Genomic DNA, 21,715 nt, shown 5'->3' on the forward strand with positions numbered 1-21,715 from the left:
TGAGTCCATCTAGCTTTAGCTTCCGGTACCTCCAGACCATATCACAATAAAAAAAAAAAAAAATAGAGGCGAATATGATCTTTCAACAATTTATTAACATAAAACTAAACTAAATTGCATTAATCTTCCATAATATACACATCATATGGCCGTTCTCTATAAAAAGAATAAGGATGGATATTTCGGAGGGAATCAGAGGATTTGGTGGAATTTGATGGAAAGTGAATAAATATTCCCCAAATCATGAATTATAAATTTCCCTCTCTCATTTCACATCTTAAACTGTGATTTGATTAGTTTCAACCTAACTTTGATTCATAACTTCAGTGTTTTGTCACTATTATCACCAAAAATCAACACTTGTTGGAATCTTGGAGTTGGAGGAACACTGGTCTAATCAATAAATATATCTAATACATAATATCAAAACTTATAAAATCTTCTAATTCAATTTGTCTTAACAAATTCTCCTACATTTCTCCTTTCCATCTTCTCTAAATAAATTTCTTCTCTCTAATTTCTCTTGCTCTTCCCTCGAATGCTGGGATACAATCTCCCCCAAATAATTCAAAGCTGCCTGGTTTTATACTATTCGTGTCCTAAACTACCAGGAGGCGCTCCGTTATTTTTCAGCCAATCAGAACGCTGAATCGTATTCCGTGTGGTGCGGCCCATGCAGACGAATGGAGGAGTTTGTAAATGAAACTAAGTAAATGTTTGTAATTTCTAAGTCAAATGGCATGTAAAATTCAAGCGAGTTTAACAATTAGCACAAAAAATGAAATGGCTTATAGCAAAAGTAAAGTTGAAACATCCATCAGAGATCGAAAGTTGGCGAACGGTCAGTATAAAACATAAGGTAAAATTGTCAACAATGTGTACAAGCATACCACACGAAATTACGTTGCATATTGTGCACAGTTAGTAATAATAGATTACATAAATAATATCAACAAGATATTGATTACCAATTGCATCATAATATATCGTATTTGAGCGTTTACAACGAAAAATAAACAACATGAATACTCGAACATGCACAATCAAACTCCGTGCGTATGTTGAATACCTACTTCATTAGAAGTAATTAAATGTTTAACGGATAACTAAATTAACTCATCACTTATATACAAATTATATCGATGAGAGTTCGGAGAGGGTATTCCTGATAGTCCAGACACTACACATGCCTTCTTAAAGTACCTTACATGTACAAACTACATTATGCGAGAACTGTAGACTGGGTAATAAATGTGGATGTTTGACAATCACTTAAACCCTTGTATCACACAAGTATTAATTGTTATACTTAACTAAAACACAATTCGAAACTGGTAGGAGATTTCTGGTATATGCATGTACTGTGTAAGGACGTGTCTATGGTGTGGAATAGTTTATATTTTACCATCAAATATTGGTTTTTCAGTACACAGTAACCGCAACTTGCACCTATATTAAAGAAGCGATTGTGAACTATATTATGACATTAAATGATATTATCGTCCTCTGTAAGTTCAGACCTTGACAAAATACATTTATCTTTTGTCTTTATCATCTCAAGTGTCTCTGGTGTTTATTTTGCTCTACAATGGTTACTGTTACACCCTGGAAACTCAGGAATTGCTTAATAAGGTTAACCAACAATCCAGATTTGGACCAATACAAAACACAGAACCAAACATACAAAGTACAAACGAAGTGCACTTAATGGTATCAACTTGAAGTAATTATTATCACAACTGAGGTCTACTGCGTCCCCGTTAGAACTGTACAGTTCCTTATCGTATCCAGAATTGAGTTTGGCAACAACGGAATGATCTGTCCAAACTACTATTTAACCACGTACATTACGATAAACTGACATAATTGATATATTTTGTCATAGAGGTAAGTCGTATGAATATTTACAACTACATTATATATCAAACTGGCAGTTTACCACTATTTATTGATATGTGCATGTATTTATTTTATTAGTTTACTGTGATCATGAATACACGTTTGGTGTTGATTTACTTTTCTAAACTAAGTCAACTTTAACTCAAATACGAATTTGATCATCCAACTCTTTATGGAAATTTCTATTCCCCACACCCAAGAGGATTCCCTTATATTTGTATGTGGAAAGTTGATGAAATATCATTAGCATGCTGTTTTACCGAAATTTAAAGAGAGAGTTTATTCGGAACGTCCAATGAAACATTCAATCCTTAATAGCTGGTATAACCTGCTACTACTGTACGATATCCTGATTATAACCTTACCGTAGTCCTCTGAATATTTAGAAAATAAGGTCCTAGTATATCTTCTTGATTTCTACTTTGCTTGGCGTCAACGTTCTGTATATCGCTTTAATTGAGTTTACGTTTTGGTGCGCCATATGCGATGAAGAGTGAGGTTTGAGAGCATGCGCATTTAAGCTACTCTGTTTGCGGCAATGTTCCCCCGCTTCATATAAAATTCAAATTGTTTTCGGAATTATTCGTCAAATTACATCCATTGCATTTTGATATATTGAATCATAAGAAATGAACGTAATTTTGACTTATTTTAAACGAGTTAAGGTAACGCCATACTCGCATTATTATCTGGAAAAAGTATGAAAAGTGTAATTTTCATTTATTAGAGTTAATACTAATACATTATTAAATAGAATAGATAGGTCGTCTTAAAAAGACGCGAGACATACATAAACAGAATCCTATATCAACGTCAGAAAATTGCAATTTTACTTAAAAAGCATCATCAAAATTTTACACTGGTTATAATGATATACATTTAATAGTATTCATAAAATAACAATTTCATGAAACTGTACAAAAATGTATAAAATGTCTGTGAAAAATAAAGGAATTCTATCGCATAATGGACATTATAAAGAAGTAAATGAAAACAGAGTTATTGCCCTTGGATTTAATGTTTTGAAACATCTGTTCATTGATTATTCATCTGTAACTTAGAATTTTGAAATATTTCATGTTTAATAAGATTTTATACAATAACTATCGGTAAAGACTCCAACAAAATTGATGTTCCTATCATGCCCAACTCTAAAATCAGTGATTTTGCAAATCCATATGACGTCACATGAGGGTGGAATTACTTCGATTCTTGGCAAACATATAATATATATAATTAGTAGATTGAAATGGAACACCCCCTGCAGTATAAGTTCCTTGTAATACATATACTAGTATCACACACAAAATTTTGAATTGAAAATTGTTAGCAATGCATATATCATTAATCCAGTTCTCTATTTACAAAAATAATAAGTATTGAAACTCTTCATGTGAGGAGATGAGGGGGGGGGGGGGGGTCCATATCTGTGTTACGTATATCGTTGAAGAAGAGATAAATGATATCGTACGTAGGTTTGAATGTAATACATGAATGATGTGTACTGCACCTAAAGCTATTAAGTAATGATTATATAGAATCAACATACTAACGAAATCGTTGCTGATCATGTCGTTTACATAGGAACATTATTTTCTCCATATTTTCTGCTTATCAACGATTAAAAGGTTACAAGGTATGAAAATCATGAAACGGAGTTATATAATGCTTTTGGAAATATGTTTTCATAAAATACCCATAGATAAAAAGTGAAAAATTCAAATTGTGAAAAGTTTAAAATTACCGTAGCAACCTTTTGTTTTTATTTTCACATTCATTTTCAAGAATTAGTACCACTTGATTAAAAAAAAAAGATATTAGATGGAATTTCTATTGATAACAATCATTGGTATTCCACTATCCGCTTTTCTTGTAATGTGTACAAAATGCCGAAAACCCCACGTATTTCAATGTTCTCCAAACTTGAAAAAAGATCACACTTTTCATGTGTGCATTTCATATACGACAGATAATTAAGATAATCTATACGATGTTTATGATAGGAGATTCGGAGGCATATAATTTTGGTCTGTCTGTCTGTTACATATGTAGTCTGTTCGTAAAAACTTTTACCTTGCCCATAACTGTTGAATGGATGATGATATAGCTTTCATATTTCATTTGTGTATTTCTTGTGACAAGATCTTTCTTTTTGTACCAAAATATTTGACTTGTGATCTTCACCTTGGAGTTTGACCTACTTTTGACAAACTTTAACCTTGTTATTTCATATTCCACATGTATAGTTTTTTGGACAGGTCCTTTCTTTTGGTATCAAAATATCTTACCTCATGATCTGGAAGTTTGGCCTACTTTTGAAGAAAAAACTTTGACCATAAATCTTTAATGTGTATAGATAGGGCTTTCATATTTCGCATGTGTATTCTTTGTGACAAAAACTTTCTTCAGATACCATATTTATTTTGCTGCCAGACGCGGACACGAAGGTTTCACAAACACGTCTTGTTTGCAGCTTCAACTGATGCTACAATAAGGACCTATGTTAAAATTATAAAAGATCACACATCATTCACGAAATTAGACTGCTTTCATTAATGCAATAATCAATTTCCGTACATATCGGAGTGTATTTAGTTGCTATTACAGAATATTGGGAAATTGTTTTGAATTCCTCTAGAACATATTTACAGTTACCAGTGTACTTAGTTCTTTGATTAATTTGTGATTTTGTTACGGGGGGGGGGGGGGGGGGAAGCGGAACGGCCCACAGTAGAGATCCAAACACATAACAATAATGCATCTCTATCAACAAGTAATGTTGGAAAACTATTTCGATTCAAAGCATGGTAGTGAGCGTTGTGGCTCATGGGCCTCTTGTAACCTATTTTGAATGGAAATTACATGCTAGTACAAGTCTATATTGTATTTGTATATCACTGTATATTACTATGGTATTTAGCGAAACAATAGGGGATAAGATTTTGAAATGTTTCACCTAAATGAGAATAATGAATTTTACAGAATGTGGACAATTTTCTTCGTCGCCTGTGTGGCGACTGTGTTCGCCCGGGAGTAAGTAATTTGCATAATTTTGTTTAACTTTATGACAGTATATGGGTTCAGGCAATAGAGATTTCGTTGATTCTGATTTAGATAGATAGATACATGTAGATAGATAGATAGATAGATAGATAGATAGATAGATAGATAGATAGATGATAGATAGATAGATAGATAGAATGAGTTTTATTTTTGAATGTACATGAGGGTATGAGCGCGTTAGAGAGTTTCATGAAAACTATGTCGGCGTGAAGCTTTGTAGTCCATACCCTCATATATATTCCAAACTTAAATTCATTTCTAATATTTACGTTCTACTTTCATTTCTGTCGGAAATCCCAGCTTTGAAATAGACGTATATTCATGAAGTATTTCTGTATTCATACGCGCATGCATACAACTGTAATTCGTTCATGAGCAGAAAGTGGCTATCATTACTATTTGTAACGATGTTAAAGGCAAAAACATTGGAAATGTCAATATTTCTAACTTTTTCATCTATTACCTTTTAAGAATGTATAACTCACGCACATTTAACTGTAAATAAATACAATTACAATTGGAAAAAAAGTTTGTCTTGTTGATAGAAGTTTTACATTTACTTACCAGCTCTTACATTGTAATCGTGCCCTCGGACGTCCGTCCTGGTGTACCCCTCAACGTCAGTGTTAACATCTTACAAGCTCACGCCAACGTCAACGTAAGGGCGGACCTGATTCAGAAGACCTCAAATACACACGTAGCTACAGCTCACGGAACCTTCTCTCAAAGTAATTTATATATCAAGTGTACCTTCACTCCTACGATCTCCTTCAGTGTTGTAATTTATATATCAAGTGTGCCTTCACTCCTACGGTCTCCTCCAATGTTGTAATTTATATATCAAGTGTGCCTTCACTCCTACGGTCTCCTCCAATGTTGTAATTTATATATCAAGTGTGCCTTCACTCCTACGGTCTCCTCCAATGTTGTAATTTATATATCAAGTGTGCCTTCACTCCTACGATCTCCTCCAATGTTGTAATTTATATATCAAGTGTGCCTTCAATCCTACGGTCTCCTTCAATGTTGTAATTTATATATCAAGTGTGCCTTCAATCCTACGGTCTCCTTCAATGTTGTAATTCATATATCAAGTGTGCCTTCACTCCTACGGTCTCCTTCAATGTTGTAATTCATATATCAAGTGTGCCTTCACTCCTACGGCCTCCTCCAATGTTGTAATTTATATATCAAGTGTGCCTTCACTCCTACGGTCTCCTCCAATGTTGTAATTTATATATCAAGTGTGCCTTCTCCAATGTTGTAATTTATATATCAAGTGTGCCTTCAATCCTACGGTCTCCTCCAATGTTGTAATTTATATATCAAGTGTGCCTTCTCCAATGTTGTAATTTATATATCAAGTGTGCCTTCAATCCTACGGTCTCCTCCAGTGTTGTAATTTATATATCAAGTGTGCCTTCACTCCTACGGTCTCCTTCAATGTTGTAATTTATATATCAAGTGTGCCTTCACTCCTACGGTCTCCTTCAATGTTGTAATTCATATATCAAGTGTGCCTTCACTCCTACGGTCTCCTCCAATGTTGTAATTCATATATCAAGTGTGCCTTCAATCCTACGATCTCCCCCAATGTTGTAATTTATATATCAAGTGTGCCTTCAATCCTACGGTCTCCTTCAATGTTGTAATTCATATATCAAGTGTGCCTTCACTCCTACGGTCTCCTCCAATGTTGTAATTTATATATCAAGTGTGCCTTCACTCCTACGGCCTCCTCCAATGTTGTAATTTATATATCAAGTGTGCCTTCACTCCTACGGTCTCCTCCAATGTTGTAATTTATATATCAAGTGTGCCTTCACTCCTACGATCTCCTCCAATGTTGTAATTTATATATCAAGTGTGCCTTCAATCCTACGGTCTCCTCCAATGTTGTAATTTATATATCAAGTGTGCCTTCACTCCTACGGTCTCCTTCAATGTTGTAATTCATATATCAAGTGTGCCTTCACTCCTACGGTCTCCTCCAATGTTGTAATTTATATATCAAGTGTGCCTTCACTCCTACGGTCTCCTCCAATGTTGTAATTTATATATCAAGTGTGCCTTCTCCAATGTTGTAATTTATATATCAAGTATGCCTTCACTCCTACGGTCTCCTTCAATATTGTAATTCATATATCAAGTGTGCCTTCACTCCTACGGTCTCCTCCAATGTTGTAATTCATATATCAAGTGTGCCTTCAATCCTACGATCTCCTCCAATGTTGTAATTTATATATCAAGTGTGCCTTCAATCCTACGGTCTCCTTCAATGTTGTAATTCATATATCAAGTGTGCCTTCACTCCTACGGTCTCCTCCAATGTTGTAATTTATATATCAAGTGTGCCTTCAATCCTACGGTCTCCTTCAATGTTGTAATTTATATATCAAGTGTGCCTTCAATCCTACAGTCTCCTCCAGTGTTGTAGTATACTTTATAATGTGTATTTAGTAGACAACTTACATAGATGTAGAGTTAGTTTATACAATATTGTATTGCACGTATGTATGAAGCACAAGTGTATGTATATATAATTATTAATAAAGTGTGTATATGTAATAGTTTTGAAATAAATATGATCATAGGTTTATTATCACCAACTATATATGTATAGTTATTAAATAATGTGTGTTTTGATTTTCACTTTGGGTGGTGGGGAGAGAAGGGGGGGGGGTCGCTAATAAAGTCCTAGTCATTCATTATTTGTCATATTCATAATTTCAGATGTTCCGGATACCTTACAAATCCAGGTACGTAACGGAAGGAGATTTTTTAAAATTAATCTCGTATTAAATATATATATATAACATATATAACTTGAGAGAGAGAAAAGAGAGAGAGAGAGAATCATTATGCTAATTTGAAGATTTTTCTCTGTTTTGCGTCATCATAGGACATTTTCCATAAAAGGGAGGAAATAAATAATGCTATTATGAATTGTTGCTATTAAATCCCAGGTACCAGACAACTTGGGTCCGGGATCTTACAAAGTAGCAGTTCGCGGGAGCCATGGTTTAAAGTTTTCTAATGAAACAGATCTGAACTACCAGTCTAAGAGCGTATCTATCTTCATCCAGACGGACAAAGCCATGTACAAACCAGGGCAAACCGGTAATTATTCAGGGTTAGACTGGACAAAGCCATGTACAAACCAGGGCAAACCGGTAATTATTCTGGGTTAGACTGGACAAAGCCATGTACAAACCAGGGCAAACCGGTAATTATTCTGGGTTAGACTGGACAAAGCCATGTACAAACCAGGGCAAACCGGTAATTATTCTGGGTTAGACTGGACACAGCCATAAAAATAGTAACAAAATTGACTTTAAAGATTACATTTACAGTAGATACGAAGTTTAACATATAGTTAAAATACACCTAGAATTTAAAAAAAAATATAGTTAGAGCTCGAATTTGTTTCGTCAGAAGAGAATCAGTATAGAACAAATGTGGAAGAACGACTACGAACCTGGATACAATATTTTAGCAAACACTAGCAGCATTCAGTATTTGCAATCTGACATTTTACCACAGAATCCAAGTCATATGGATGGATTGAGGACACGATCAGCATTATCTGCATTAATAATAATACACTAAATTGATATTTTCATTGTATTTCAGTTCATTTCCGCGCCTTTGCTATCTATCCAAACATGAGCACCTACACAGGAGCCATGGATATTGAGATTTATGTAAGTAAAATGTGGTAATAAAAACGTATTGTTTGATGTCATTGCTAATAGTGTTCTTTATATTCGTGCGATTATAGGTGTATAGACAAATCTGAATTATTTTCAAACGAAAATATATTGTTTTCTTCCGTAAACAATTATTACTTTTAAAGTCGGCGAAATTTTTTTCTTTCCATAAACATGATAAAAAAATGATGTTTCAAGCAGTTTTTGAATAGAAATCTTACGTTTCAAAACTATTTTCATGTATTTACAATATTGAAAATATCATTCAAATAGAAATCTTGCGTTTCAAAACTAATTTAAACATTACATCATCGGTTGAAGCATGCTATGTGAAGTCAACCAGGTTTAAAAAAAATGTTCTTGCCAGATTGATAATTAGTTTTGTTTACCAACCCAGTGCTAGATTATTTTTGTTCCATTCCATTTACTGAATACAGTTATTATTGTTTCTTCACAATATATTCATTGTCTCAAATATTAAATATTATATCTGCCTGCAGGACCCAAATACTAACAAAATCAAACAGATTCTGGGGGCCAGAGACATTACGGGTGTAGTGACAAACTACCTGGAGGTGGATTCTCAGCCTGTTCTAGGGGACTGGAAGATAAAAGTCACAGCGCATGTAAGTCTTTTACTGGATATCATAATACATGTACATATAATTCACACTCAATCATGAGGGTTTTTTTTTAAAATAAAATAATCTTTTATTTGTTTTCCTTTTTCCTCTTTTAGGGAAAATCCACAGAGAAAACATTTACTATCGCCCATTATGGTAAGAAATGAGAAAAATTAAAGTATTCACTGGTTAGAATAAAGATAAGATGAACGATGCACTAACCTGTAAGTGTATATTGTCAACATCATGTTAAAACGCAAGAAGTGCAAAAAAAGATTTTATCTAGTTGATACATCAAACATTGCTTTGTTATAATCCTTCATCGATATTCATTCCTGTAGCTCGTTCAGCAGTATGTTACATTTACATTGTTTTTAGTATATCTAGACACATATTTTTATTGTACACATGTATGCTTTTTCTGCAGTTCTACCGAAATTTGAGGTTAATGTGGAACTTCCATCATTTGCTTTGACGTCAGATGACAGTCTCCATGGAACCATCAAAGCCAGGTTTGTATAAAACAAATAATCTGATGTTATACAGCTAATGAATAATCAAGAAATAAATATATATTATATGATGTGTTTCTTAGTAAATATTAGATGTATTTTGCACACTCTATCTACTCTTGTAAAATATATTTTTCAATGTTGGTAATCATAAATCAATAGTGTGCTTGCTGACGAGATACAATGTATATTATTGTGCCAATTTGAATATTCAATTGTGTGCTATATCGGAAAAGTTCAGATTTTGTCAACTGAAAATATGGAGAGCAAATAACAGTTTTGTGCAAAGTGTGGTTTTGCTTTTTAGAATAACCTTACGCCAAGATATGTAGTCCAGTTCTTTTGTTTGGTTTGGAAATTTGTGGCTAATCAACACACAGGGCACATTTTGACAATGTAACAAGATCTGCTTTTATGTTTAACTAGTAATCAGAAAATGATGAATCTGTAATATTCCCTGATTATCATATAAATCTCCGACTACACACACACAAACACACACACGCGTGTGTGTGCTATTGTTACTGTATTCATGCAACTTTGTATTACTTTTGGTGTAGTGAAACCAGAACGATTTGATCAGCTTTTTCGCATCATATGAAGGTATAATTAACAAGATTGTTATATAAGCCAAAAAGTACACACAACCAGACTGTTAACTAAATGATCAACCTGACTCCGAGCGTGCACTAGGCACGTGGTTCTAAGATTTGCATTCCTGCATGAAAATTACGTAGTCCTTTTTGCATGAACAGATATACATATGGAAAACCAGTTGAAGGAACCGTGAAAATTCGCGCCAAGAATGAATTTTGGTACAGACCTTGGAATTTTCACGGAGAGGAACCTATGGTGGAACAATCTCTGACTCTGGTACAGTCTCATGATTCTAAGTACATGTACATGGAAGAACAGTAAACCTTTGTTCTATTCATTTTTTAATGATTCTATATTCAGTAATTTTCCTGATCATGTTTAAAACCAGCTGTTCTTTTAAGATGTAAATTAGATGTTTTTATCCTAATTATGGGTATATTTTCTGAGGCACCTTTTTATTCTACTAACATTATCTTTGTTTATTAAGACTAACGGCGAAGCCAAGTTCACGCTGTCTGGCCTAAGTACACTCAATCGTTACCTCAACGGACGCTCCATCGTGGTGGAAGCCAATGTCACCGAAAGTCTGACAAAAATAACATTGAATGGCACAGGCAAAATTCAGTTCCACCAACATGCCGAGAAAATGGAATTTCTTGATTCAAATCCAAACACATTTAAGCCCGGGTTACCCTATACTGCATACGTGAGTAGTGCTTGCATTCCACGAAATGCTGATTTGTTTATAATAAGGTCTTTTGACTGCGATGAACATTATGCTCTTCATCTGAAATACAGAAAAAAAGAAACTTTATATGAAAACACCTAACTCCACCTAAGATAGGCACTGTAATAAAAATGAACTGCCGCCTGTTGCATTAATTAATCAACTTCCAGGTCCGAGTAACTCGCCAGGACGGGAGTCCGATAACCGGAAGGAAGGAGTCTGTTGTCCTCCACAACACCGTCACAGCCGAGCTTCCGCCGCCCTCTACCACCCCTCTCTATTACTACGGGCCTCAGAGTATGAACTACAAACTGGCTGACCAGACATTCACTCTCCCAGACACAGGAGTTGTGGCCATACAGGTTCAGATTCCGGAAAATGCTACCCGTGTCAGTCTGCGTGTAAGTTTACGATTACATGTAATTTCAATTATATCTGCATTATGGACCATGTTTATGACCTAAGTATGGTATAGTAATTAAATCGTAATTAAACTGACAGAACAGAGTGGAAAAGACAATTCATACTGATAGTATAAAGTAAAAAAAAAAATAAATAAAGACAATTCATACTGATAGTATAAAGTAAAAAACAAAAACAAAATAAAGACAATTCATACTGATAGTATAAAGTAAAAAAAAAAAAAAAAAAAAAATAAAGACAATTCATACTGATAGTATAAAGTAAAAAAAAACAACAACAACAAAATAAAGACAATTCATATTGATAGTATAAAGTAAAAAAAAAACAAAAACAAAATAAAGACAATTCATACTGATAGTATAAAGTAAAAAACAATAACAAAATAAAGACAATTCATACTGATAGTATAAAGTAAAAAAAAAAAAAATAAAGACAATTCATACTGATAGTATAAAGTAAAAAAAAAATAATAAAGACAATTCATACTGATAGTATAAAGTAAAAAAACAAAACAAATAAAGACAATTCATACTGATAGTATAAAGTAAAATACAAAAACAAAATAAAGACAATTCATACTGATAGTATAAAGTAAAAAAAACAAAACAAATAAAGACAATTCATACTGATAGTATAAAGTAAAAAAACAAAACAAATAAAGACAATTCATACTGATAGTATAAAGTTAAAAAAAATACAAAATGAAGACAATTCATACTGATAGTATAAAGTTAAAAAAAAATACAAAATAAAGTCAATTCATACTGATAGTATAAGGTAAAAAAAAAATACAAAATAAAAAATATAGCGTTTTCATTTCAGTTTTACTATTTATAGAATTGTTCCAGGTATTTCTTAGTAGAGAGGTATATACAGGGGAAACACTTAAATTATCTTTTTATGAATGATGACACAATTGAAATGGAGGTTACAGAATTATACATCATTGTTAAAACATACATTTTCCTGCTAAATCTAAACTAAGTAATTTAAGGGTTTTATGACTGATATGATGCACAGTAAAATTGCATAGGTCAATAAAGCCAATGGTTACTGTTTTGAGCAGTGGTCCATAACCTCTTGCTGTATTTTGCTAATGGTTTTCAGGCGGAATATGGACACGTTACAAGCTACAAATCTCTTCAAAAGAGTTATTCACCAAGTGAAAGCTACATGCAGTTGTTCCTTAGATCTACTACCTTGAGTGTAAGCAAAATCATTTCAAGCAGATAAAGAAATTACCATTTGATTTGCTATGTAAAACTTATACGGTACCAATTTTGATGCACCAGATGCGCATTTCGACAAATAATGTCTCTTCAGTGATACTATATACAAACATGTTCTGTTTAAAAAAAAAGCTGAGATGGGTATCATATGTTTGTATTGTCTGTTAGGCGGGAAATGTGGCCAACTTCGATGTTCAGTCAACACAGGGAGTGCTACAGCTGACTTACCAGGTAATGGGTGATTGGGAATCAAGGAATATATACAAATAATTTTAATTTGTCTCCAAAATCTTAGAAAATAAATGGAGTTGTAAAGACGGATATTTAAGATGATTAAGACTGGGAGGTAATATTGAGAGTGTACGGTATAGCGGGCTTTTAACTTTAAGTTAACTGTTATTGTTTTCCTAAAGATTTTATCACGTGGGTCAATTGTTCACACCGGCTCAGTAGACGGAAACAACAGAAAAGCATTCACTTTTAGCGTACCAATTACTGATAAAATGGCACCAAACGCCAGGATTGTGACCTACTACGTCAGGAATGATGGAGAAATCGTCACCGACAGCATCAGCTTCAACGTCGCTGGAGTCTTCCAAAATCAGGTTTGAAAACTGATTTTGATTTTTTTTAAAAATCCATCCACTGCATTTAGTTTTAAATACGACGTACATTTGTATTTGTAGCTGAAGTGAGGTGAAGTGAGATTCTTACAAAAATTTAGACACACCAAAATCTACTATTTTAGGTATCACTGAGTTTTGACAAGACCAAAGCTCAACCAGGCGAGAATGTCAACGTCCGTGTTACAGCAGACCCAATGTCAACAGTCAATCTTTTGGCGGTAGATCAAAGTGTTCTGTTACTGAAATCCGGAAATGACATCACTCAAGAACAGGTGATAATAATGCACTGCGTAAAAATGCAAGAGCACGTGGAATCTGAAATGAATTAAGACTAGATAGACTGTAAACTAGCAATATGCGATATACGTATGTTGGGTATGATTGCTTAGGTTATTGATGAACTGAAAACATACGATACCATTCACCACCAAAACAACGGACCTGTTTTCTTTGGCGGAGGAGGAATTATGCCTTTAGGGAGAAAGAAGCGCATGATATGGTGGCCTTACCCCACCTACTACGGAGGATCTGACGCCTCGCAGATATTTTCAGTAAGTACAATGTACATATATATAATTCCAATGTCATCTATTAGAATTGTTTTGATTGAACAAAATACAGCTGAATGAGAATTTAAACATCTATAATTCCGAAAACACGATATATTCATTCGCGCCTATGTAGTGCGGGGAAGCTATTCAAATTTTTGATACAGTGAACGAATTGGAATTACAAGAATAAAAAAATTCTTTTTGAAGAATTTATCAATGTGTAAACCCAGGATGGATATTTCACTCACATAAAAGTGCTTTGCACTATTATTCAGTGTATATATATATATATATATATGTATATGTATATATATATATATATATGCAAAGCAAACAACGCTTTTCAGAGCAAGTTGAAAAGCCTCCATTGGGTAGAGGATTGTTTATTGATATTCCTGGGTCGTCTGAAGGAAACCATTGGGGGTTCATTAACTTCTCTTGCCAATCTAGGATTATCCAAGATTGTAGTAATGTTATCCATTAGGATATTGTTTAGGTCCCTGAAGGTAGGGTAGTAAGTGTTGACCAAACGTACTCTACAGTCTTTGGTTTTCTCGTATCGAAAGAGTGTTGACCTGTCAATTTTTAACCGCAATAATGGCATTGGTAACAAATTGTGGCTTGTAACCTCGTTTGCATAAATGAGCCTTTGATTGTTGACATTGCTTTATAAAGCATTCCTCGTTGGAACAAATCCTTCTGGCACGAGTTACTAGGCCTGTAGGTACTCCCTTGAAGGTGTTATGTGGGTGATAACTAAATGATATATACACTGTACATTAAATAACTTAAATAGAAGTCGGTCGGTTTGGTATGGAGATCAAATTCAATTTGGCCACTGACAAAAAATGTATTGACTAAACACGATGCTATGGTGAAATGAATTGACGAAGGACACAAAATCGTCCACTTTCCCTTTCTTCGACCCACTTGGTTTCAATGTAATCCATAAACCTGAACCAGCTTAGGGATTTGATGGGTACTAGTAGTAAAAGTTGCTTTTCTATTCTACCAATAAATATGTTTGCATTAGAAGATGTCCTTTTTGTCCCCATGTCCGTGCCACTTGTTTAGAGGTAATGTTACCCATTGAACAAGAAGTTATTGCGTCTAAGTACATATTTTAAAAGCTCAAACAAAGAGTCTGTTGACGGTTTTTGGTGTTTTATACTGTTTCAAACTTCCTTACATGCCTCAATGCCTTCGTCGCGTGGAACGTTCTTGTATAATGATGCAACATCCATAGTCACAAGAAGGGTGTTGTCAGGCAAGTTAGAAGTGGTTTTTTTTTTCGTGTAGTCAGTCGTATCTTTGAGATAGGAAATCTTTAAGCTTTAGCAAATGAATTGAAATGTTAATTGTATTTTTGTCTGAGTAAAATATATGAATGCGAAACTCTTATCAATCCGTCTTTTGTTAAATTCTTCGACATTTCTGCCCGACTTCCTTCGACCCATCGGACAATCTACATGTACTTGTGATCATGTAAACCTCTCCACTCATCGACCTGTCCACCGTCTAATCTGTTGATTTAATATGAGAAAAATATTTATAGCAATTTAAAGTAAAATCTACTAAATACAGAAATCACTTACAGGGAATGTGGAACAACTAATCTTGTATACTGGATTTGAAACTACGCAAAAATCACTGAGATAACGATGGTTGGTTTTCATCTCGTTTGAAAATACATCAGTGTTGGATATATACCATACATTTCTGGATATATCGAAATATCGTATTCTTAATGTTTTAGAATGCTGGGGTGAAAATCATGACCGACGCTTTGGTGTTTAAGCACCACGAACCTCCAAGATGTAAGTATCAGATTACATTTGTTGATAATACGTCTGTATTACATTAATTGATGACCATCACCCCTCGATCTGACATTGGGCTGAAAGGGGTTGTAATATAGAGCAACGCTGCGTTTTATTTTTGTTTATCGGAGAGAAGACTTTGACGTGGATCAGCGCAAAGATGGCATCAAATCGATGTATTTGTTCACCAGAAGCGCGCATGTGGATGAAGTTAAAAGTCTAGAGTCAAATAATGTGTTCTAATCTTTAGATTTTCACCACAGATTCTGTTTGGGTATCATTAACGTCTTATTCACTCTTATACATAAACATTTAAGTGGAAATTGATAGTGGTAGAATACCTTAGATATGCATAATAATATCTTAGATGCACTTGAAAGTGTATCGTGCGAATGTGACGTCATAGTTACATTTGTGTATACACACACTAACCGACTCTGATGGCGTTGATCTACATACGAGGTTTACTTGAGGTAACGGAATTAGCCAGATAGTTACGATTGTTTATTTCCGATTGTTGTCTGTACTCTTAGAAATCTGAAATATCTGGGTAATTTCGATATTTCATAATATTTTATACTAACGTTTGGGACGGAAGTTGCAACACATGAATAGCTGGAATTTGAAATATCAAAATATTTCATCAAAGAAAAGCTGGAGAACGTCAGCTCTGCTTTACAAGCAATTTCTCAGCACATAAAAACTTCAGATTTTCTGGAACTCTGTCCACAGTGACATCAAACTTTTGATAAATCTGTATGCAATTGTTAGAATCTGTTCAAGTTTTGTTTTAGATTGAGCTCTCCGTTAATCACCGTCAATCCTATTCAAAACCAAAGGAAGAAAAAAATTACATAGCAAAATTATACAATCTTTTCACTTTTGATGAAAGGAATCGAACCCACCTATCTATTTCAAATAAAATCACAGAGTTGAATTTAACTAAACCGGTTTCCTAGCACACACACACACACACACACACACACACACACACACACACACACACACACACACACACACTTTGTTCGCGTCGCTTATCATTTTAGTGTTATAAACCTACATGTACATAATATACACATAGATCATGCATTGGGGTTTTGTTTACTACGACAAGTGTACCATCTTTTGCCCTAAAGAACGATCTATCTAGATACACTGATATATGTGTCTGCATGTTTTCATTATTCGTATAGTTAGTTATGTTAGTGTTATATACTACTAGTAAATACATACACAGATTACTATCACCATGGGTTTCTGATGGGCGGTCTAGCAATCCCAATGCAGGCAGGAATGATGGCTACAACAACGGTCCCTTCATTTACCCAAAAGAACGAATTGAAAGAACCAGGTCGTACTCGAATTTTTTTCCCTGAAACGTGGCTCTGGACAAATGCATCGACAGGGTAAACTAGTTTTCAGTGTCCCTTCATGGATGAGGGTTTAGTAGCCTGTGTTTAAATCTGCAATGCAAACGTTTTGTAGAACTAGAGATGATTCAGTACTACGAACTTGCTAATACCAAGACCATCCCTGTCAGTACATACTGTCCGTCCGTCTGTCCACAATATTTAGAGAGGAATACGATGTTTTTGATCAGTGCACACAGAGACATAAAAAGCAGATTCGCAAATCTGCCATTAACGGGTTTACTCGCTAAAATATGTGCCGGGTCCGGTATTATTTCCAAATCTACTCTTCATTTGTCTTATATTTATACACACACACCCAGCAAACGAAGTTTGGGGGATATACTGGTATCACCTTGTCCGTCTGTCCGTCCGTATATATACATCATTTGTCTAGAGAATATCTTCAACACCGATTTTTATATTCACATTCTACTTTCATCTCTGTGGGAATTCCCAGCCCTTAAAATAGACACACCATATCTATCAAGATTCATATACATGTGTATTATTCACAACAGCACTGCATTCATGGGAAATGACTATTATTACAATTCGTAAAGACATCAAAGGCAAAAACATTGGAAATGTGATTATAATAAATGACGATTCTAACATTTAAAACACAAAACACAACATTGACAAACATATACAGAGAAGAACCAAAAGAATAATGAAAAACGATATGAAATATTTCAAATATGGTATGTAATCTCTAGAAATGACTCTACATTGTATGCCATTCACAGTTGAATCTCTAGCTACTCATGCTTTATTCAAAAGTAATATACCCTGAAATGGCGTTTGGTGGCGGAATGGCTCCCATGCCTGTACCTGGAGCGCCACTCCCTAATGCCGGGTCCGCTCCAGCCCCAGCTTCAAGTTCCCAACTTAAAGAAGTTGGTCGTGTTCGAAGTGTCTTTCCTGAGACATGGTTGTGGACCAATGTCACCACTGGGTAGCATTTTCACATACGTTGTCAGCTTAGCTTGATGTACAATATTGTCCAGCAAGAATATGCCAGATTCTTGTCAATGCAACACTAGGTTAAATCGTGTTATGCTAGATATAGAAGGTGTTTTCGATGTCCATTTCCTTACGTTACTCTACATACAGCTTTCATTTTTACAGCAGTATATTGATGTTATAGTCCGCTTATGCAGGGGGGGGGGGGGTAGGCAGTTTCTACTTTTAGTCTGTCTTGCTTCAAAGTTCAAAGGCTTGAAACGTTTTTTCCTGGAATCATGACTATGACAGAAAGCTTCAAATCAGTAGAGAAAAATATGATGAGGCATATACATGTACAGCTGTATACATCATTCAGACGTTGTTTTAGATGGAATTTCTAATTCAAAATCGGTTGTCGTTCAGTATGGTAGCATCAGAACAGCTACTTACTGATGATAATTCGTAAACATAAGAATGTAAAATTCATGATATGACATTAGTGTAAATAGCATATGCTCCTTTAAAAATACAACCCAAAACAAACAACTACTTATCAATATAATCATATGAATATTGTGGGTGATATAGAGTAGGATCCCCAATAATCAGTGTTTCCCCACAAAAACTGACTTCTGGGTAGGATTCCCCGATGGAAAAATGGTTCTAAAGTAGGCCCATGGAAAATTAACTCCAGTGTAAGTTTTCCATGACATCTACATATATAATAATTAATTTTCCCATAACCAAGTTACTTTACATGCTGCCCGTGACGTTTTTGACATATAGGGGAGTAACGAAGTTTCTCCATCCCTGTCTCCCACTGGCTAGCTTCTGGAGTGTGTCCTAACTTTTGTCTTTGAGGATATAGGGCTCATGGCGGGTGTGACCGGTCGACAGGGGATGCTTACTCTTCCTAGGCACCTGATCCCACCTCTGGTGTGTCCAGGGGTCCGTGTTTGCCCAACTATCTATTTTGTATTGCTTGTAGGAGTTCTGAGATTGATCACTGTTCGTTATCTTCACCTTGCATATGCATAATAATATCGTAGATGCACTTGAAAGTGTATCGTACGAATGTGACGTCATAGTTACATTTGTGTATACATACACCAACCGACTCTGATGGCGTTGATCTACATACGAGGTTTACTCGCGGTTACGGAATTAGCCAGATAGTTACGATTGTTTATTTCCGATTGTTGTCTGTACTCTTAGAAATCTGAAATATCTGGGTAATTTCGATATTTCATAATATTTTATACTAACGTTTGGGACGGAAGTTGCAACACATGAATAGCTGGAATTTGAAATATCAAAATATTTCATCAAAGAAAAGCTGGAGAACGTCAGCTCTGCTTTACAAGCAATTTCTCAGCACATAAAAACTTCAGATTTTCTGGAACTCTGTCCACAGTGACATCAAACTTTTGATAAATCTGTATGCAATTGTTAGAATCTGTTCAAGTTTTGTTTTAGATTGAGCTCTCCGTTAATCACCGTCAATCCTATTCAAAACCAAAGGAAGAAAAAAATTACATAGCAAAATTATACAATCTTTTCACTTTTGATGAAAGGAATCGAACCCACCTATCTATTTCAAATAAAATCACAGAGTTGAATTTAACTAAACCGGTTTCCTAGCACACACACACACACACACACACACACACACACACACACACACACACTTTGTTCGCGTCGCTTATCATTTTAGTGTTATAAACCTACATGTACATAATATACACATAGATCATGCATTGGGGTTTTGTTTACTACGACAAGTGTACCATCTTTTGCCCTAAAGAACGATCTATCTAGATACACTGATATATGTGTCTGCATGTTTTCATTATTCGTATAGTTAGTTATGTTAGTGTTATATACTACTAGCAAATACATACACAGATTACTATCACCATGGGTTTCTGATGGGCGGTCTAGCAATCCCAATGCAGGCAGGAATGATGGCTACAACAACGGTCCCTTCATTTACCCAAAAGAACGAATTGAAAGAACCAGGTCGTACTCGAATTTTTTTCCCTGAAACGTGGCTCTGGACAAATGCATCGACAGGGTAAACTAGTTTTCAGTGTCCCTTCATGGATGAGGGTTTAGTAGCCTGTGTTTAAATCTGCAATGCAAACGTTTTGTAGAACTAGAGATGATTCAGTACTACGAACTTGTTAATACCAAGACCATCCCTGTCAGTACATACTGTCCGTCCGTCTGTCCACAATATTTAGAGAGGAATACGATGTTTTTGATCAGTGCACACAGAGACATAAAAAGCAGATTCGCAAATCTGCCATTAACGGGTTTACTCGCTAAAATATGTGCCGGGTCCGGTATTATTTCCAAATCTACTCTTCATTTGTCTTATATTTATACACACACCCCCAGCAAACGAAGTTTGGGGGATATACTGGTATCACCTTGTCCGTCTGTCCGTCCGTATATATACATCATTTGTCTAGAGAATATCTTCAACACCGATTTTTATATTCACATTCTACTTTCATCTCTGTGGGAATTCCCAGCCCTTAAAATAGACACACCATATCTATCAAGATTCATATACATGTGTATTATTCACAACAGCACTGCATTCATGGGAAATGACTATTATTACAATTCGTAAAGACATCAAAGGCAAAAACATTGGAAATGTGATTATAATAAATGACGATTCTAACATTTAAAACACAAAACACAACATTGACAAACATATACAGAGAAGAACCAAAAGAATAATGAAAAACGATATGAAATATTTCAAATATGGTATGTAATCTCTAGAAATGACTCTACATTGTATGCCATTCACAGTTGAATCTCTAGCTACTCATGCTTTATTCAAAAGTAATATACCCTGAAATGGCGTTTGGTGGCGGAATGGCTCCCATGCCTGTACCTGGAGCGCCACTCCCTAATGCCGGGTCCGCTCCAGCCCCAGCTTCAAGTTCCCAACTTAAAGAAGTTGGTCGTGTTCGAAGTGTCTTTCCTGAGACATGGTTGTGGACCAATGTCACCACTGGGTAGCATTTTCACATACGTTGTCAGCTTAGCTTGATGTACAATATTGTCCAGCAAGAATATGCCAGATTCTTGTCAATGCAACACTAGGTTAAATCGTGTTATGCTAGATATAGAAGGTGTTTTCGATGTCCATGTCCTTACGTTACTCTACATACAGCTTTCATTTTTACAGCAGTATATTGATGTTATAGTCCGCTTATGCAGGGGGGGGGGGGGGGGGTAGGCAGTTTCTACTTTTAGTCTGTCTTGCTTCAAAGTTCAAAGGCTTGAAACGTTTTTTCCTGGAATCATGACTATGACAGAAAGCTTCAAATCAGTAGAGAAAAATATGATGAGGCATATACATGTACAGCTGTATACATCATTCAGACGTTGTTTTAGATGGAATTTCTAATTCAAAATCGGTTGTCGTTCAGTATGGTAGCATCAGAACAGCTACTTACTGATGATAATTCGTAAACATAAGAATGTAAAATTCATGATATGACATTAGTGTAAATAGCATATGCTCCTTTAAAAATACAACCCAAAACAAACAACTA

At 35.0% G+C, this 21,715-nt stretch overlaps 1 protein-coding gene across 4 annotated transcripts in view; it reads left to right on the forward strand.

The window, feature by feature from the left end:
• Window positions 1-676: 676 nt before the first annotated feature.
• Window positions 677-21,715, forward strand: part of LOC125668658 (CD109 antigen-like) — a 40,889-nt gene continuing 19,850 nt past the window's right edge. For 2 of the 4 annotated variants that reach the window (XM_048902995.2, XM_048902987.2), the window contains exons 1-18: window positions 677-709; window positions 4,882-4,932; window positions 5,530-5,690; window positions 7,696-7,721; window positions 7,929-8,082; window positions 8,596-8,666; window positions 9,173-9,298; window positions 9,412-9,451; window positions 9,723-9,807; window positions 10,563-10,680; window positions 10,892-11,110; window positions 11,302-11,532; window positions 12,662-12,760; window positions 12,952-13,014; window positions 13,197-13,388; window positions 13,532-13,681; window positions 13,799-13,960; window positions 15,717-15,777. In XM_048902995.2, coding sequence (XP_048758952.2) covers window positions 684-709; window positions 4,882-4,932; window positions 5,530-5,690; window positions 7,696-7,721; window positions 7,929-8,082; window positions 8,596-8,666; window positions 9,173-9,298; window positions 9,412-9,451; window positions 9,723-9,807; window positions 10,563-10,680; window positions 10,892-11,110; window positions 11,302-11,532; window positions 12,662-12,760; window positions 12,952-13,014; window positions 13,197-13,388; window positions 13,532-13,681; window positions 13,799-13,960; window positions 15,717-15,777 — 2,035 coding nt within the window. In that variant the 5' untranslated portion in view covers window positions 677-683. Of the gene's footprint in view, window positions 710-1,867; window positions 1,888-4,881; window positions 4,933-5,529; window positions 5,691-7,695; window positions 7,722-7,928; window positions 8,083-8,204; window positions 8,242-8,595; window positions 8,667-9,172; window positions 9,299-9,411; window positions 9,452-9,722; window positions 9,808-10,562; window positions 10,681-10,891; window positions 11,111-11,301; window positions 11,533-12,661; window positions 12,761-12,951; window positions 13,015-13,196; window positions 13,389-13,531; window positions 13,682-13,798; window positions 13,961-15,716; window positions 15,778-21,715 lie in introns of those variants that run through there. The other 2 variants (XM_048903033.2, XM_048903041.2) reach the window with 2 other exon arrangements.

The sequence above is a fragment of the Ostrea edulis genome, chromosome 1 (assembly GCF_947568905.1).
Source record: "Ostrea edulis chromosome 1, xbOstEdul1.1, whole genome shotgun sequence".
Lineage (NCBI taxonomy): Eukaryota > Metazoa > Mollusca > Bivalvia > Ostreida > Ostreidae > Ostrea > Ostrea edulis.